At 39.7% G+C, this 16,709-nt stretch overlaps 1 protein-coding gene and 1 pseudogene across 6 annotated transcripts; one reads left to right on the top strand and one right to left on the bottom strand.

Moving 5' to 3' along the window:
• The first annotated feature begins 3,260 nt into the window (after positions 1–3,260).
• Positions 3,261–12,215, top strand: LOC113568688. Of its 6 annotated transcripts, XM_035534989.1 has the most exons (11): positions 3,261–3,321; positions 6,235–6,342; positions 6,557–6,657; positions 7,079–7,286; positions 7,757–7,947; positions 8,188–8,280; positions 8,391–8,456; positions 8,824–8,925; positions 9,167–9,242; positions 10,855–10,947; positions 11,905–12,215. In XM_035534989.1, exons 5-11 carry the CDS (start codon positions 7,804–7,806, stop codon positions 12,060–12,062), a joined length of 732 nt encoding a protein of 243 aa, XP_035390882.1. In that variant the 5' UTR covers positions 3,261–3,321; positions 6,235–6,342; positions 6,557–6,657; positions 7,079–7,286; positions 7,757–7,803; the 3' UTR covers positions 12,063–12,215. The 6 variants fall into 6 exon arrangements, 3 of the variants coding, with proteins under 3 accessions (XP_035390882.1, XP_035390881.1, XP_035390883.1); XR_004777000.1 differs by lacking the exons at positions 7,079–7,286; positions 8,391–8,456 and adding an exon at positions 9,931–10,204; XR_004777001.1 differs by lacking the exons at positions 7,079–7,286; positions 8,391–8,456 and adding an exon at positions 10,153–10,204.
• A 936-nt stretch (positions 12,216–13,151) lies between these two features.
• Positions 13,152–15,672, bottom strand: LOC113592267 (annotated as a pseudogene).
• Positions 15,673–16,709: the final 1,037 nt, after the last annotated feature.

Genomic DNA, 16,709 nt, shown 5'->3' on the forward strand with positions numbered 1-16,709 from the left:
ACAAAATAGAACACATCTTCTAAAATGATCGTTGGCCTATTGTGCCTGTACTTAACTGTCTGCATGTGATAAACTCCAGACCACATGTAGGCTAAAAACTGGAACTTATTTGTGCTCACCCACAGTAGCTACGCAAACAAACCAAAAAAATAAACATTCACTTTTCACTGACCATATACAATTATTTTACATTTCCCTCATTACAAAAACCATCAATAAGATAGATTAAAATACAATCACTAAATGGCTGCCTTTGTGTTGGCCATAAACAGAAAGATTAATGGAAGGCTAACCTGCTAACACTGCACAGCTTTTTAGCTTGCACCTCCTTTTTCTCACCACTCACAAAATAGAAGCTCACTAAATGTATTTTAATGTTAGAGTCAAATACTGTTGTAGTATCTGTACTGTCCAGTTGTTTTAGAAGGTTATATACATGCGGGCACTCACCAAGACAAATTCCTTGTATACACATACTTGGCAGAATAAAGCGATTCTGATTCTGATGTATACATTCATGGGCTTACCTGATCCATTCTTTATGGCAACTGGACATTCCACTGTTAAATGACTGTCAGTGATGGAATTTCCTGAGTTATTTTTATGTACGCTTAATGTTATAATAATAATAATAATAATAATAATAATAATAATAATAATAATAATTCTTTTAGAAAGAAATAAGTAGAAATAATATGAAATTGATAAAAAAAATAAAAATCAATCCAGAAAACTGAAGGTCATAATACATATTTGTAAACCCCCTCCACAGGTCACCCCAAAGCCTCTCAATACGTGATATGGGTTTCTCCACACTTCTCGTCATACACCCTGGCTGAAGACATCAGATATTCATCTGTACAGCTGTATTCCTGCTTGTTTTAGTGTAGAACAAAAACATGAAAGTCTTTATTGCCAGCATTTGAGTGACGTTGTTCAATGATGTCACTAGTGCCGCACTCTATATAAAGGCTGGTGTCACTGATCACGTAAGCCATCTACATTCATATCTGACAGCAGATAAGAAAGAGATTGCACCTAATGTGTAAGAACTTTATTTCATGTCCAATTGTGTGAAACAACTGCTTACATGAATCACACAGGGAGATGGAGAGTATAATTAAGTCATGAAACCATTACATTACTATAGAATCAAGTAAAAATTAATTACAGTTAGATTAAAAGACCAATAAATGGGGGAAAAGTGCTAAAAGGAAGTGTGGCAGAGAAAACCTGCTCTCCTGTTTTGACTGAGGGACTGATTGTGCAGGTCAGGTGAACATATAAACCAAAACAAGGATTAGCCAAAGTGTGGAATACAAACTGTGAGAGGTTAACATTACACGTAATTCATATGAAACACTTCATTTTAATTAATTTTAAAACACTCGTCTGATTACTAAAACACATATTATAATCTGATTGTGCACTCAGTGCCTTTTTCAGGTGTTTTTATGGTACATCATTTGTGTTTTCTTCTCTCAAGCAGTGTCAGCTGCTTTTGTTGAAATACAATTAATTTAGGTGAGAAAAACATCTGAAAAATGTATGAATCATGTATGAATGACTTATGAAAGCTCATTGTCAGATCCATGTCCAGTTTCTGCAATGGACTTTAAAGATGTAGGTCTCCTTGGTGATGCATCAGTAGTTTGCACAATAATTTATTTAAAAGAACAATTATTTTCTTGTGCTATATATTTGCCATTCTGTAATAGTCTGTTGGTGGTAGTCATTTCAGAGGTGCCCTCTGCTGGTGGGATGCTGTAGTGCATCGTTTGCTAATGTCACGTGTGAGCCGCTGAAGAAAGAAAAAAACCTGGTATCTGATGCATTATAATGAAATGTCTCGGTTGTGAAGGAAATGGTGCTGTAACACTGTGTGTGTGTGTGTGTGTGTGTGTGTGTGTGTGTGTGTGTGTGTGTGTGTGTGTGTGTGTGTCCTGTACACCTGGACACAGTGAGCAAGGTTGAAAGGTCAAAAACTGAAGCAAAGAGAGAGAGAGTATGGCATCTGCTCTGTTGTACTATTTGTTGGTTTACCCTGTTGTGCTTATTGTAATAATAATAATTGTAACAATTCATATCTAGTAATAAGGAGAGGTTTTGCTGGCTAGAGAGAGAGAATCTATTTTATTATGTTAACTATCTCCTCCCATACTCCCAATATCCTCCCCAAACCACCAACCTCCTACTTAACCCATACACCGTTTCAGCGTGTGTGTGTGCGCGCATGTTAGGTGGTGTGTTTGTTTTTATTACATGGTGGGGGCTCAACACGTTAGCACACTCATGCAGTGGGGACCGAAAACACTGTGGGGACCGGTTTCCTGGTCCCCACGATGTTTTCAGCCAAAATCCCTCAGTTGACTCAGGAGACCAGGCTAATATGGGTGGTACAGTTTTTGTTTTTTTTGGGGGGGGGGGGCATGAAGTGCAAAAACACGAGGTGTGTGTGGAAGTGTGCTTACACTCCAATGCTCACCATGTCCCCAGAGATTCTTGGTGGTACTGCACCTTACACACTCTTTGTGTGTGTGTGGGGGGGGGGGGGGGGGGGGGATGCGGACCGTAAACACACTTTCACTGCTGCGCCAAGGTAACGCAAATAAAACAATTTAAATAGTTATTTTAAACTTGAAAAATGTCATGATAAAAAAAAAGATAAAATAAAAAAAATTACATAATAAATAATTACAAACAAGATATTAAAACAATTTACAGTTAATAAAATATACAATTATATCTAATATATGTAATACGCACTGCTTTACAAGTTAAAGATAAATTATAAAAGCATACAAATTAAATAAGGTAATATAAATATAATGTAATAGTATAGTAATAGTATAATGTAATATAATGTAATAATATTCATCAATTCATTCTGATCAGCAGTGAGTTGATAACATATCTTAGATAAACCCATTTTATTTAAACTTTTGTACATTTAAAAGTAAAATACATAGAGAGAGAGAGAGAGAGAGAGAGAGAGAGAGAGAGAGAGAGAGAGAGAGAGAGAGAGAGAGAGAGAGAGAGAGAAAGAGAGCTACACTTAGTTTGTATATATTTCGGTCCGTCAAGCCTGTGCGTCTTTAAAGTGGATACGTTTAACAGTAAAATTCGTATATGTATAGTTCATTTTAAATGGATAAAATGGCGACTGTAGTTTTCTGTTTAATATTTCATTGAATGAAACGGAGTTGGAAGAACAAAGAAACTACATTTCCCATAATTCTCACGTAGCTTCGATTCGATGCGTAGCTGTACACCGTGGAAAAGGCTTCGCTGTTGTGCTCAAGAATTAAGCACCCGTATAAGGTAGCTAAACATGAATTAAAACCATTAATATCTCAGTTATATCCAGTTGTTAGGTAAAATGAGGGTTTGTGGTTGCTCTCGGCTTAATTTTGTGTTAATCTTAATCATAGTTTTCAGAAAATGATAACGGTTTAGCTAGTTTGTTCGATGCTAACGTCCCGCTAAACCTACTGTTTATAACGTGATGCTGTTTCAGTCATATTTAACTTCAAAGAGAGAGAGTGTGTAAAAATATTCGGTTGGTTTTGTATAATCAAATTTTAAGTGACTGTATGTTTCATGCGTGCGTAATGGAGAGAGCAAGGGAGATCGAGATACACCTTTAAAGTTCAGCTCGGTCGCTAGCTAGCTAGCGTTAGCATGCTGGGTTCACCTGAGATTAAAGGCGTTAAAGGCCAAGGATTTGTAACGAGATTCTTAGTTTGTGTATATTTAGTTTATTCAAGCATCGCGTTATGAACTTTTAGATGGTACGCCTAAGAGAGTGTGTATATGTATGTCTCTGTGTGTGTGTGTATATGTATATATGTGTGTGTATATATATATATATATATATATATATATATATATATATATATATATATATATAGTGTGTGTGTGTGTGTGTGTGTGTGTGTGTGTGTGTTTAAACTAACCAGATACGTTTCTGTGCGAAATGGCGGCTGCAGTTTTCCTTGCTCTGTATTGAATTGAGTTTAAGGGACTTGTATATGAATTAGAGAGAGAGAGAGAGAGAAAGCGAGAAAGCGTTTATTAATCTAGTTACAAACAAACCAAGATGCACTATTCGTGCCATGTATTGCTCTTGAATAATCAAAGTATTAAAAGGGCTATGAATATTAGGGGCTATTAAAAGTGTGCATGCTTGTGCAGAGTAGTAAAATAATAATAAAATAATATAGCTAGGTTTTTTTGGGGGGAGGGGGGTGTTATGTATTTATTTATACTTGAAACTTGGGCATTATGTGAAATTTGTTCATTGTATATTCAAGGTTTTAACGTGGCTAGCTGGTTAATCCAAGATATTCCTTTTCTGCTGCTGTCCCAGTGTCTTAGAACATGACTGAGGAACATGTGGTCAGAGTTGGGACTGTACATTTTGACCTGAGAGTTTTTTGTGGTAGTCTACCAAACAGCATAAGAGCTATATTGCCCAGGAATACATTTTATAATAATCATTATAAATAAAGCTATGGGTCTTGGTACATGCTTGTTATAACGCGTAAGTATAGTGAATGCTAATGTTAAGGCGGGAATGGGGAGAAGGAAGTGAGGGAGAGATGAGGGTCCGAATGTCTTATACTGACGTCACCAAGAGGCAGCATTCAAACCAACATTCCACAATGTATTTCTAAGAGCAAGTTTAACATTTTTAAGGGAGTCTTTAGGTACATTAAGTGGTTCAGCTGTATTGATCACAGAAAATGAATGCAGAATAACAAGTGTTCTGCAAGTACAAGAAATATTGATTCATGCATAAACTGACCAAGTGTTACTCTATCCTCCCCCTGCACTTATTATAAAAAAATATTTGCCAAACTGGCTAACGATCTCAAATCATACTAACTTTAATTGAATGAGAAGATTATATTATTAGTAGCATCAGTGTATTCTTTCACGTTTTATTAGGGAGAACCACCAAAACGGAGCAAAAAAAAAGCAACTTCTCCAGGACTGCAAAACATTAGCTTTAATACCCTTAGCAGACTAGCAGTGTAACAGACACTGTAACAGGCTGCTACTTCAGTTGCCACATTAGCTACTAAATCTGCAGTCTGTACCTACAACCCAGATTTAAAAAAAAACTCACCATCATATAAACAACCTTACACATGATGCACTTTGTCTCTGGAAATGTCACCAACCCCGAAAGTGCAAGATGAGCGAGTGGCTGTATCAAAATCCATAATATTGTTTATCATGTTTTCCTCAACCAAGCTAGCGGTAGCTATCTAACTAATGTGGTTAGCTAGTCATGAGCATAATCATAATTTTCAGAAAATGATAACGCGTCAGCTAGTTTGTTCGATGCTAACGTCCTGCAAGACCTACTGTTTATAACGTGATGCTGTTTCAGTCATATTTAACTTCAAAGAGAGAGAGTGTGTAAAATATTCGGTTGGTTTTGTATAATGAAATTTTAGGTGACTGTATGTTTCATGTGTGCGTAATGGAGAGAGCAAGAGAGATCGAGATACACCTTTAAAGTTCAGCTCGGTCGCTAGCTAGCTAGCGTTAGCATGCTGGGTTCACCTGAGATTAAAGGCGTTAAAGGCCAAGGATTTGTAACGAGATTCTTAGTTTGTGTATATTTAGTTTATTCAAGCATCGCGTTATGAACTTTTAGATGGTACGCCTAAGAGAGTATGTATATGTATGTCTGCGTGTGTGTGTGTGTGTGTATATATATATATATATATATATATATATATATATATATATATATATATATATGTATATATGTATATATGTATATGCATGTATATATGTATATATATGTGTGTGTGTGTGTGTGTGTGTGTGTGTGTGTGTGTGTGTGTGTGTGTTTAAACTAACCAGATACATTTCTGTGCGAAATGAAACTAAAATGGCGGCTGCAGTTTTCCTTGTTCTGTATTGAATTGAGTTTAAGGGACTTGTGTATGAATTTGAGAGAGAGAGAGAGAGAGAGAGAGAGCGAGAGCTGTTAGAAACAAACATTGTAGGGCAAGATACACTATTCTTGAATAATCAAAGTATTAAGGGCTATTAAAAGTGTGCATGATTGTGCACAGAGTAGTAAAAAAATATTAGAAGTCTTATTATGTTTGTCACAAGTTACTTTCTTGACCATACAAACATTTTTGCTGTTGCATGTGGCCCTTGTCTTGAGTATGATTTGTCAAACTTTGCTACAAATATTCTCACTTGCAGGAAGAGAGGATAAAATGAGACGTAGGAGCGTCAAACCACTTGATGAAGCAGTGCAACATGTCAGCAGTGCTAGTGTACTGGAGCATAACTCAGTAAATCCTTATAAAGGTAAGCGTATTGAACCATGTGAAGCATAAAGCCCACATTGTTGTGGTTTTTATTGATGGTATATTAATTTACTTAGAAACAAAGTCACTTTGATACATTTTAAAACAGTAAATTCATTGTCTTACACTGAGGAAACAAACTTCCTGCACTGTATCACTGCTGCTATGACTCACCTCTAATGTGTTTAACTTCTTATGTTATACTTCTTTGACAGGTCGTGGTGTATTTGCCCTGGCGCCTTTGAATAAAGAAGATTTTGTGGTGGAAAACAGAGGGGAACTGATAGACTTCCTTGAATCAGAGAGAAGGAAGAAGGTCTCCCAAAATACTGTATTTATGTTTGACTTCTTTTGGCAGAACAAACAGTGGTGGAACATTTTGCAGATTACATGTTAGAGATTAGCATAGGCAGTATTAGTGCTGGTGGCTTTAAACTTTAAACTATTTTAATCGTATGAAATGAAATAATCTTAAAGAGTGTAGTGAGAGTGATGCCCTTACATGGTTGAGGTGAATGTAGGACTTCCTGTCAGCAAATTCGCCTGAAAATGTCTGCCACCTTTGGATAAAAAGCATCAGCTAAATGCCACCCTCTAAGAGAGTATTTAACACTGTTTAAAATATTGTAACCTTTCATAGGTCAGCTTTGTTGCCAGTGCTTGTGAACATGCTTGTCAGGCCTCAAACAGATTATTTCATTACCTGGAATTCATACTATGTTTTTAATATTTTACAGCCAATACAAAAAGCCTTAGAGACAGAGTACTCAATCCTGGTCTTGGTGATCGACAGTGATGGAGAATTCAGATTCAGCACACCTGGCTCATGTAGTTAGATTCCACTGAAGGTTTTGATTACCTGGATCAGGTGTGTTAGATTAGGGTTGGCGCTAAACTCTACAGAGTGGTAGATCTCCAGGACCAGGATTGGCTGTGCGTTTCAAGGTCAGTACAATGTGGGTCAAGTTTAACAAAATTGAATGCAGTGCAGCAAAAACCTTCCATTAAAAGTGATTATGTATGAGGTTTATATGAAACATTTTTGCTGTGATATTGTGAACATTAATGTAGCGGTTAACTTGGCACAGCATTCATCACACCTTTGCTGTGATGAGGCCATTTGTGAAAAGCATTTCCTTTCTGAGAAGTTGTACCTTGGGTCTAGCTTCTGAACAAGCCATGTAAAGCTTTCCTTTTCTGTTTGCTTACACAACCTGTCTTTGGCTAACCAAATTATGACTGCTTCAGTTATTTCATTCCAAATCTGGAAAATCAAACCCAGCACTTGCTTTATTCTTCTATGGAGCGCCATTTGCACATGCTCCACCTCCCACCACTATAGCAATTGTTAAATGCTGTAATCTAGTTAAACATGGAATACAATTTTTACTTTTTTTTTTCTTTCATTTTTAAAGCATCGATGCAACAAGAGAGGACGACACCCATGGCCATCTAGTGAACGATGAGCACAAAGGCCCTAACTAGAATGAAAAAGATCATTGTCCAAGGAAAACCACATCTCTGCCTTTTTGCAATTAGAGACATAATGCCTGGGGAGGAAATAACCTACGACTATGGAGGAAGTGACTGGCCTTGGAGGAAAAAGGTTTGTTAGATAGGAAAATGTTAGTTGTGTTTTAACCAGCTTACCAGTGTTATTGCTTCTTATTCTTATACCTTGCCTTTTGTTTGAATTATATTTCTTATAAGCATTTTAATGGAATCTCAGTAGAAACCTTTCAGATGAGGTCCACATGGTATGACAGTTTAGATTAGTTTGGGCTTTTAAAAAGTGCATAAATATTAGGTTTTAAGTGTTTATTTGTGATATTTGAAATCACTGTAGTCTACCTATGAGGACACTGCTACCATGATGATAGACATGGTTGAAACAATTGGTCCTGTGACCAATGCTGAAGCTTCCTCTTTGGACTTAAAGGTATTTAAGAGTTTTATTTTAATATCCATGTAGTGTTTGAAATACTTAGTCCTACTATAGCTTATTATGGTCAATTTGAGTTCTCAGGACTGATTTCTTTTAATGTCTAGGTAAACATTTCCACTGAAGCAGAAGACTCGCATGACAACATGCATAGACTGCAGTTCAGAAATAGTGTATGTTGCCTCATGACTAATGTCATTTAGGGTCTCATACAGATTTGTAATTTATCATTTCCAGAATTGAGTTTGTAATGGTTTCCTATTTTTAAACAAGCCTGGAGGGTTGGTTTTGGTTACACACAGTCAGGATGTTGTCTCGTCAACTTGAACCAGTACAGCAGTGAACATGTAGAAGAATTTATGGTCTCTTATTCTCAACAGTAGTTTGTCATAATTTAATTGCATTAAGTATATATTATGAATTTGACAGAGAAAACATCTGAAATTCTCAATACAATTCAGTATAAATAATTACTTTAAATAATTAATTGCCTTCAGGTGTTTAAATGTTTTAACTGTGTGATGTTTGAAATCCCTGTAGCCTGCTTATAAGAACAGTGCTAACATGATGGATGTGGTTGAATCAATCTACTCAGCTTCAGGTCCTGTTACCAATGCTGAAATTTCCTGTTCTGGCTTAAAGGTATTTTAAACATTGTTTTCATAGAAAACTGTTGGAATAGAAGTGAATTGATTTCCTAGGGTTTGACATCACTTTGTTTAGCATTTGCTTAATAAGTAATACATGATAAAGTAGTACATGCAGTTAACAATATTTGAGTTATTTTTACGCAAGTTTTGTAACGATGGTATACATCATGCTCTGGTTAAGTGCTTTAAAAAATTAAGTAAATTGTTTGTTTTATTTTATTTTTATTTTCAAGCCTGGTGAATCCACTCCTAAACATGGAAAAACTCGGATCCAGGCTTTGTGCTCTTTCGCAACACCTCCCCCACCAGGTATAACTGATGGTGTTTGGAAGCTCATAAATGCCATGAACCAAGATAGTGGCACTTGCAGTCCAGAATGACCAGAGTATTACTGAGTTTGGAAAGCATCTATATAATAAGTATGGATCGCGGGTTAAAATGCATGAATACATCCGTCAGAAGATACGAGAGCTTGGAAGACTCCTAATATGCGCACAAGAGATAACACCCCTTAAGTGCATCAAAGATCTTATCCGTCCTGAAGACTTTATGCACACAGTCACTGCAGTTAAGCACACAGCTGGCTACAACAAAGACACAGATAAATATCAATCAGCAAGTGTTGCGGTGAAACTTGGGCATAGCCTGAACAAAGTTGCTATGCTTGTGGAAAGCAGTGCCACCATAGAAGCAGACAAAGCAACAGCAAAAGAGGCCAGGAGTTTCCAAAAAAATCTATGGCTCCAGATGGCATGAGTATATTTCAGCCACAGCTCGCAGAACACTGGAGCAAGCCAAATGGAACTCTTCCTCGGTTGCTTCCTTTCACTGAAGATGTTAAACGTCTTCACTTGTATCTTGATGAGCACCATTACCGTAAAATTGTCAGCAGAGCCTTCCTCTCAGCACTGGTCACAATTGGCAAAAGTTACACTTACACAAATCATGCTGTTTAATCGCAGACATGAAGTTACTCAAATGCCCTTAACATTTCCAGAGATGCATCAGATCCTCATCCAGATGTTAGTCTGGCCCTCTCAGAATTGGAAAAGAAGCTTTGTCAACACTTCAAACGCATAGAGATCAGAGGCAAGAGGCAGGAAGGCTGCTGTTCTTGTAACTCCAACAATGCAAGACTCGCTTGACCTGCTCGTTCAACATCGTAGTAAATGTGGAGTACTTCAGGAAAATGTCTACCTCTTTGCACGACCTTTTGCAGTGACCTGCTTTCGAGGCTCAGACTGCATCAGGGATTTGTGACAATGTGACAGGTATCCAGTTAACATATCCTAATCTCTTATTTCTTGAATTAATTATTCTCAGTTTAAGTAGTACTGTTTACAAATTTCTGTACAGTTTCTGTGCTCATAAGGTCCTCAATACCTTTGGCCTGACAAATCTGACTCTGAATTTAGTACTCTTTTTCAGTTGATTTATGTAACTGATCTATGTTTGTTTTTATATAAGAGTATTTTAAAATGCATTTGTTTATTGAATTCGTCTGAATCACCCAAAATGCAGCATTCATGATGGAGTGAATACTGTCAGTGTATTTGTTTATTCCAAATCACTGTTTGGGAGAACATTTATACCATGTTGCAGGATTTGGGGTGTTTTACAGGTAAGCTGTATTACCTAGCACAGATGTGTAATGTAAATGCAGTAGTGTGTCATCAGTATGAGTGAGAGAGAGCTTCATGGTAGTAAGTATGCCAACAGTAATGGTGTAGGAGAGTTTAGAAACTTTGTTCAGGTATTTCTGGACTGAATCTCCAGTATTGCTTGCCTAATTGTAGGGGGGAAAATGGCTGGAGCACGTGGTGTCTTATGTTGACTTGACAAACAGAATGGTCAAGGAGCCAAATGTACCATGAATGACGCTAGGTGTTTATTCAGTATCCTTTTGATTTCTCATTTTCAGGTCTTGATGCAGCCATGTCATTACCACACGACAATACAAATCAAGTCGATGAGGATCCAGACCAAGTGGTGAGGTCAGATGAAAATGTGAGAGGTATAATCATTACCCAAAAATCTTTTAAACTTATATATTTGTTAACAGATGTGATGAATTCTGCCTTTTTCATGAGATCTTGGTGCTCCTTTCAGTTCAGGAACAACTTATTGTGTAACTAGTGCATCAGGCATTTTAGATCATGGAAGAGACAAATTTTTAATAATTTTCTTTTTTTTAAAATCTTATTTCGAATCTTATTTCAGACCAGTTGCTGAGGTCAATTAAAAGAAAGAGAGGTAGGATGACCTTTTAGCATTAGTTTGTACAAGAGAGTATACAGTTTGTTGGTTGTAATTAGGCCTGTACATGTTGATGGGTAAGAGTTCATTTACTCCTGGTTTAAAAACTAGACATCAAACTGGTTGGCCATCAGCAGCAGCTGATGAGAGAAAGACAATGTGAGAGCTGTGAAGGAAACCCCAAAATCAAGTCAGTGACATCAACAACCTCCACATGGCAGGAGTGAATCCTCCATTCAAAACCATAGAGAGGAAAAAGAGGCCTTACCACTAGATAAACTGCTGATCAGAAGTAAGGATCAGGAATTAACAAGGAAAATTGAGTTGCAAACATTTTGGAGTTTTATGCACTGATACCAAGATTAGCCACTACCAAAGTAGAGGTCAGAAAGGCTGAATTGCAGGTTGAAAAAGGATCTGCTTATGAACCAATACACTCAAGCTCATTGGTCAAGTACAGTGGAGTTTCTCATAATGGTAGCAGTAGAATGAATTCAGAGGTCACCAGAAACATTGTCTGCCAGCTTGATCATGCAGCAAGATGATGACCGGAAACATGCTACCAATGCAATAAAGGGAAAAAGTGGACAATTTTAGACTGGCCAAGTCAATCATGGGACCTTTGCCCTGTTGAGCAGCATTTCACCCCCTGAACAGGGGACTTTCTAATAGAAAAGACTTTATGGATACATTTCAGTTGTTTTTTATCTTATAGGTCCCAGTAAGAAAACACCTTGGAACAGTAATGAAGTCTGTGCTGTGGAGAAGCACATGATGGGGTTCATGAGGAGCTGGACAGTTCCAGGAAAAGCTGAGTGTGTGTGCACTGCGTGGAATCTGAACCACTGGCACTTAAAAACAGAGACTGATTAGCTGTCAAGTTCTATGTGAAAAATCGCATCACAGCGTTGCAGAGACTGCAGGTTTAACAGGTTTAAGACGTGGTCAACATGTATCTTAAACGACCGAAGTCTGTTTGTGTGGGTTTTTTTTTTTGGTTTTTAATGAAAGCTTTATTAAAAAAAACAAAAAACGCCTGTTAAATTTGATGCTTTTCTCCAGATGTTAGTCAGGTTTATAAGTTTCAAGGTGAGTTTTTCTTTATTCTCACCTTTTGTCTTGGTTTATTATAGGATGTGCATTTTGATATGTTAAACAATGTTATAAATCTATTATTACATTAAAATTGTTACTAATAAGTCTTTAAACTAATGCATCTATCCAGATTAGTAATTCTGTCTGCATTATAAGGAAAAAGCAGTGTCCTCACAAAGAATGAAAACTGGTGATGTGTGTATTGATGGTCCTCAGGTATATTTAATACCTGAAATGTCCCCACATGTGACCACCAGTTCAGGCTAGAACTCATTTTGGTGAGAGATTTGAAATTGGAAGTGCAGGGGCGGGTCACAGAGCTCGCGCCTCAAGCGCATTACGGTCGCTTACCTGAACTGCAGCCGGACACTCGGGCTCTGCGCACACGGAACACAGCAGTCGTACAAATAGTTCCTGACAGTCCCCCAACAGCAACGTTTGAAATATGAAATTAAATTAAACATTCGACTATTTTTAAAATAAAGATTACTTTAAAAATGACACGATTCAATATTTCTAAAATGCTTGATGTGATATTTAACATCGTGTTCAAAACTTGCCTTTACACGTGTAAAAGCTGTGGGTTTTCTAACAGCAGTACTCCACTAACGTCTTTGCTTGTCTATTTGCATAGCCGTTTAGTGTCGGGTGTCGGCTGTGAATGAGTGCCCCCTGCTGCTGACGTGGTGTATTACAGTTTTATATGTACCGACATTATTAATCCGCTCCCTTTGTATGTGTAACCGTTTACAGGTCCCATATCACACCTTGAAAGTTGAAGTCAAACAGCACAATTACTGTAATAAAACCATATTGATAATGATTTATTGTACAACAGTAATGGGGGGGGGGGGGGGGGGAATGCATTTTAGTAACAATTTGCAGAAAGTCCTGTTCAGCTGGAGAAAATTAAAGACATTTTAAAAACAAAGGTGGGCAAAATCATCAAGAACTAGGCTGTCATTAGCTGCTGGCCCAGTGAAGCATGTTTAAATTCAAAATAAACATCTGAAATGGACTAATACTTGGTTTGAATACATCAAATTGTCATTTTTTTCAGTTGTATGCAGAAGGCAGCCTTTGCCCCCACACTGCACCCGCCACAGATGTGACGAGATGAAAGCACCTGGAGAACACAGACGCCTTCAGCAAGAGACGAGAACAGACAATTTAAAAATAAATTCTGATAACATGAAAATGTTTGGAGCTGGTGGAGCTGCAAGCCCTCTACCCGCTGAGATATGGAGGAGCAACACATTTGTGCAGAGGAGCTGCTCTCCAGGACGGGAAACCGGGGATGAGCGTATAAAGCAACAGGAATGTGTCTGCTGGGATTAGGGTCACAGAGGGAGGTAGGAGTAGTTATCTCGGGGCTGACAGTCGTCTCAAATATGTCTCCCACCCTGCCACTCTGTACTCCTCAGCCGCCTTCAGCCTGTCTGGGCTGGCAAGAATCCCCCGTCCAACAATGATGACATCAGAGCGTTTGGAACAAATGACCTCTACTGGGCTGGTGTACTGCTGACCGAGGCCATCTCCTGGCAAAAAATGGAACAACAAGCCTGAGAACACAGACGACAGCATAGCTGCAGGCACTTTCATTTGCATCCAATTTCATTTTCCATTTATGTTTGATTTTGGATAAATGTGCTTATGATATTGATCATTCCTTAACTACACTGCCATCTAGTGGTCTTTGTAAAAGCTGCAAAGGGTCATTCCAGCTCCAGCGTGGAGAATGGCAGGTGTTATGAGGTGTACCTCCGCTCCGTAACTGCACCCCAGGGGTCATGTGGACGTGTTTGGGTTTACTGCTGATCTTAGAACTGCTGCTGAAAACACAAAATCGGGGTAATCCTCAGCTATTTTCAGCTGGGAAGAGAATCAGCTTCATAAACACAGAGCCCTCTCACGGACAGGCATGAAATCAAGGCTGACTTTAGGAGATTCAAAAAATGCATCCGAACTAATTAATTCTATACAGTAAAGAAAAAACAAACTCTATTTACAGTTACATGAGACAAATTAATCTTAAATCCACTCAGTAAACAAACTTCTAAGGAACATTAATAGCAAACAAGTTGCTTTCTTCACCAGCTCTATCCAGACAGGGCTTACCACAGTCTGTGTGTACTCCGCTGTTGCTAGGCAACCCTGAGAGCTCATCTGGGCAATGAGGAGGCAGCCGTGACCGAGCGGCTTCCCGACCACCCGCAGGGCCTCCACCACGCCAGGGCTAGGCAGAGCGTGGGCATTAACAATGTGTGCCCATGAGGAGATCTTGTACACGCCACCTGGAAAGGTCACCAAGAGGTGAGTTTAAAACACACAGCGCGCGCAAGGCTCTGTCACAGCTCCCAGCATTCACGGTTCCTTCTTGGTGTGGTGTGCTGGGGGTTGGGACATGACCAGTCTAGGAGTCTGTTCTTAGATCATTGTGGTCCTGACGTTTTAGCCTGAACGAGCCGTCGGGTCTTTCACCTCGGTCGGCTCTCCAAGCCTGACGCTCACGGCGGGACTGAAGTCGCACAGGACGTCCACATGCGTCTTCAACGCGCAGACCAGCGGCCCGACGGCGTCGGCCAGTTCCAGCAGCTCACTGCACCGCTCACGCCCGCAGACATGCACAGCTTGCTGGTCTGCTCCTCCATCAGCGTGAAGAGGCGTGCAGCCAGCGGGTGGGTCCCGGGCAAAGCGGCCCGCTCCCTGTAGCCCAGACTCTCCTCCACCTCCCGCCCCGCGCGGCAGGCAGGGTTTGCTTGGAGGAAGCGCTCCACGCTGCCAGAGGTGGAGGCGTCGACGCGGCCCGCTCCCACCAGCACCGACAGGAGTTTGGAGATGGAGGTGATGGGGTGGACTGCGACGCCCTCGGCTGCGAGACGCCTGCTGCCGCCCTCTCACAGTCCAGCAGCACCACCGCGTCCCTGACCTTTAACCCCTCGCCCTGCAACACCTGTGTGGTCTCCAGGACACTGCTGCCGCTGGTTACTACATCCTCCACGATCAGACATGTCGCCCGGACAAATCAGACCCTCAATCATGCGCTTTGTTCCTGAGGGACAGTTAAAGACATCAGCAGCTAAGGACCACCAGATAAAATCACACACTTGAAACATGCCAGAAACAAACACTAGACTGAAAATCTCCACCAGTCTGATCTGACACAGTGGTTAAATATCGGCGACGGTTAGAGATTCACGCTGTCAACACACTTTTGGGTCTGTGCAATGACTCTTGTTAATGTTTGTATGAGTATCCCTAAGCATCGTTATCGACCCTGTGCCTGTAACACTGCACTCGCTTTTTGTTTGTTTTAAATCACCTTTGCTCTACCCTCCTGTTGTTGGAACAGTTCTCATCAATACTGGTGATGCACTAAAAGTTTAGAATATACAGCTCAGTCTTGTGAACGGATTCTTCCCTTTTACCTTTCAGGGGTCTGAATACCGACACGGCGGTTCAACAATGTCTTAGCTCACGCATTACAGTTTAAGATGTGACCGTTACCGTATGCCTTGGACTCTTTAAGTCGAATCAGCATGGGGACGCGTTTGGTCGAGCAGATGATGGTCGCCAGTGGAAGAGCCGTGTAAGGAACCCCGCACACGCAGTCAAAGCAGGCGCCGGCGTCCTCTGCACGCTTATGAAGAAGACTGGACACCTGACCAACAAAACCACTAATAAGTGACAAACAAAATATATAATCGACAAAACATTCATAAACGGGACCGCTCATGTTCTCACTTTCCACGTTACACTCAGGGGATTTGTACATGCTCAATTCTTTACACTCCTCTCAAATAAGGTAGTTAAACAGCCGATGAGGTTCGCACTGCAGCTGGACTGAACAGGTAGGTAACAGGTAAGGTAACAGGTAGGTAACAGGTAAGGTAACAGGTAGTTAACAGTAGTTAGACGTGTGAAAACGACGCTTAAACCGATTAGGTTAACAGGCTGAAGCACGTGCGTACCTGGTTCATCACTGCACGGGTAGGACACCATCACGCGGAGATCAAAATATATCGGAGATATCAGTCCGCTATTCAGTTTAAATGTCCCGAACTTGACCGCTTCGATGTCGTACAGCTTTAAGATTCAGCTGTCGAGCTCTGTATCGTCCTTTCCCTGTAGTTACCGCTTTACTTCAGCAAACTAAGCAGTTGGCTTCCAGTTCCGGAAGCCAAAATAAAAGACGTCGTTTTTGCAAGACAACAAAAATATTTGAAATTATTTTAGTTTTTATATCGTATTGCAATGTTTGGCGTCAGTACATATATTTATAATAAATGTATTTCATTAATAATTTGCACGTGCCCTCGTTTTTAAATAACCCATACGGACATGACGCCGACCAGTCAAAGGTCAGAGGAGTGGGTAAGACGTGTGGCTGCTTCGGTATTTTTACCTTCTGATCTAACGTTCTTC

Source organism: Electrophorus electricus, chromosome 16 (assembly GCF_013358815.1).
Source record: "Electrophorus electricus isolate fEleEle1 chromosome 16, fEleEle1.pri, whole genome shotgun sequence".
Classification (NCBI taxonomy): Eukaryota; Metazoa; Chordata; class Actinopteri; order Gymnotiformes; family Gymnotidae; genus Electrophorus; species Electrophorus electricus.

Coding starts and splice junctions, on each gene's coding strand:
- LOC113568688 (XM_035534989.1), top strand. CDS start 7,804: ATGAGCACAAAGGCCCTAACTAGAATGAAAAAGATCATTGTCCAAGGA. Junction 7,948..8,187: donor ACTGGCCTTGGAGGAAAAAG/GTTTGTTAGATA, acceptor AAATCACTGTAG/TCTACCTATGAGGACACTGC. Junction 8,281..8,390: donor CTTCCTCTTTGGACTTAAAG/GTATTTAAGAGT, acceptor TTTAATGTCTAG/GTAAACATTTCCACTGAAGC.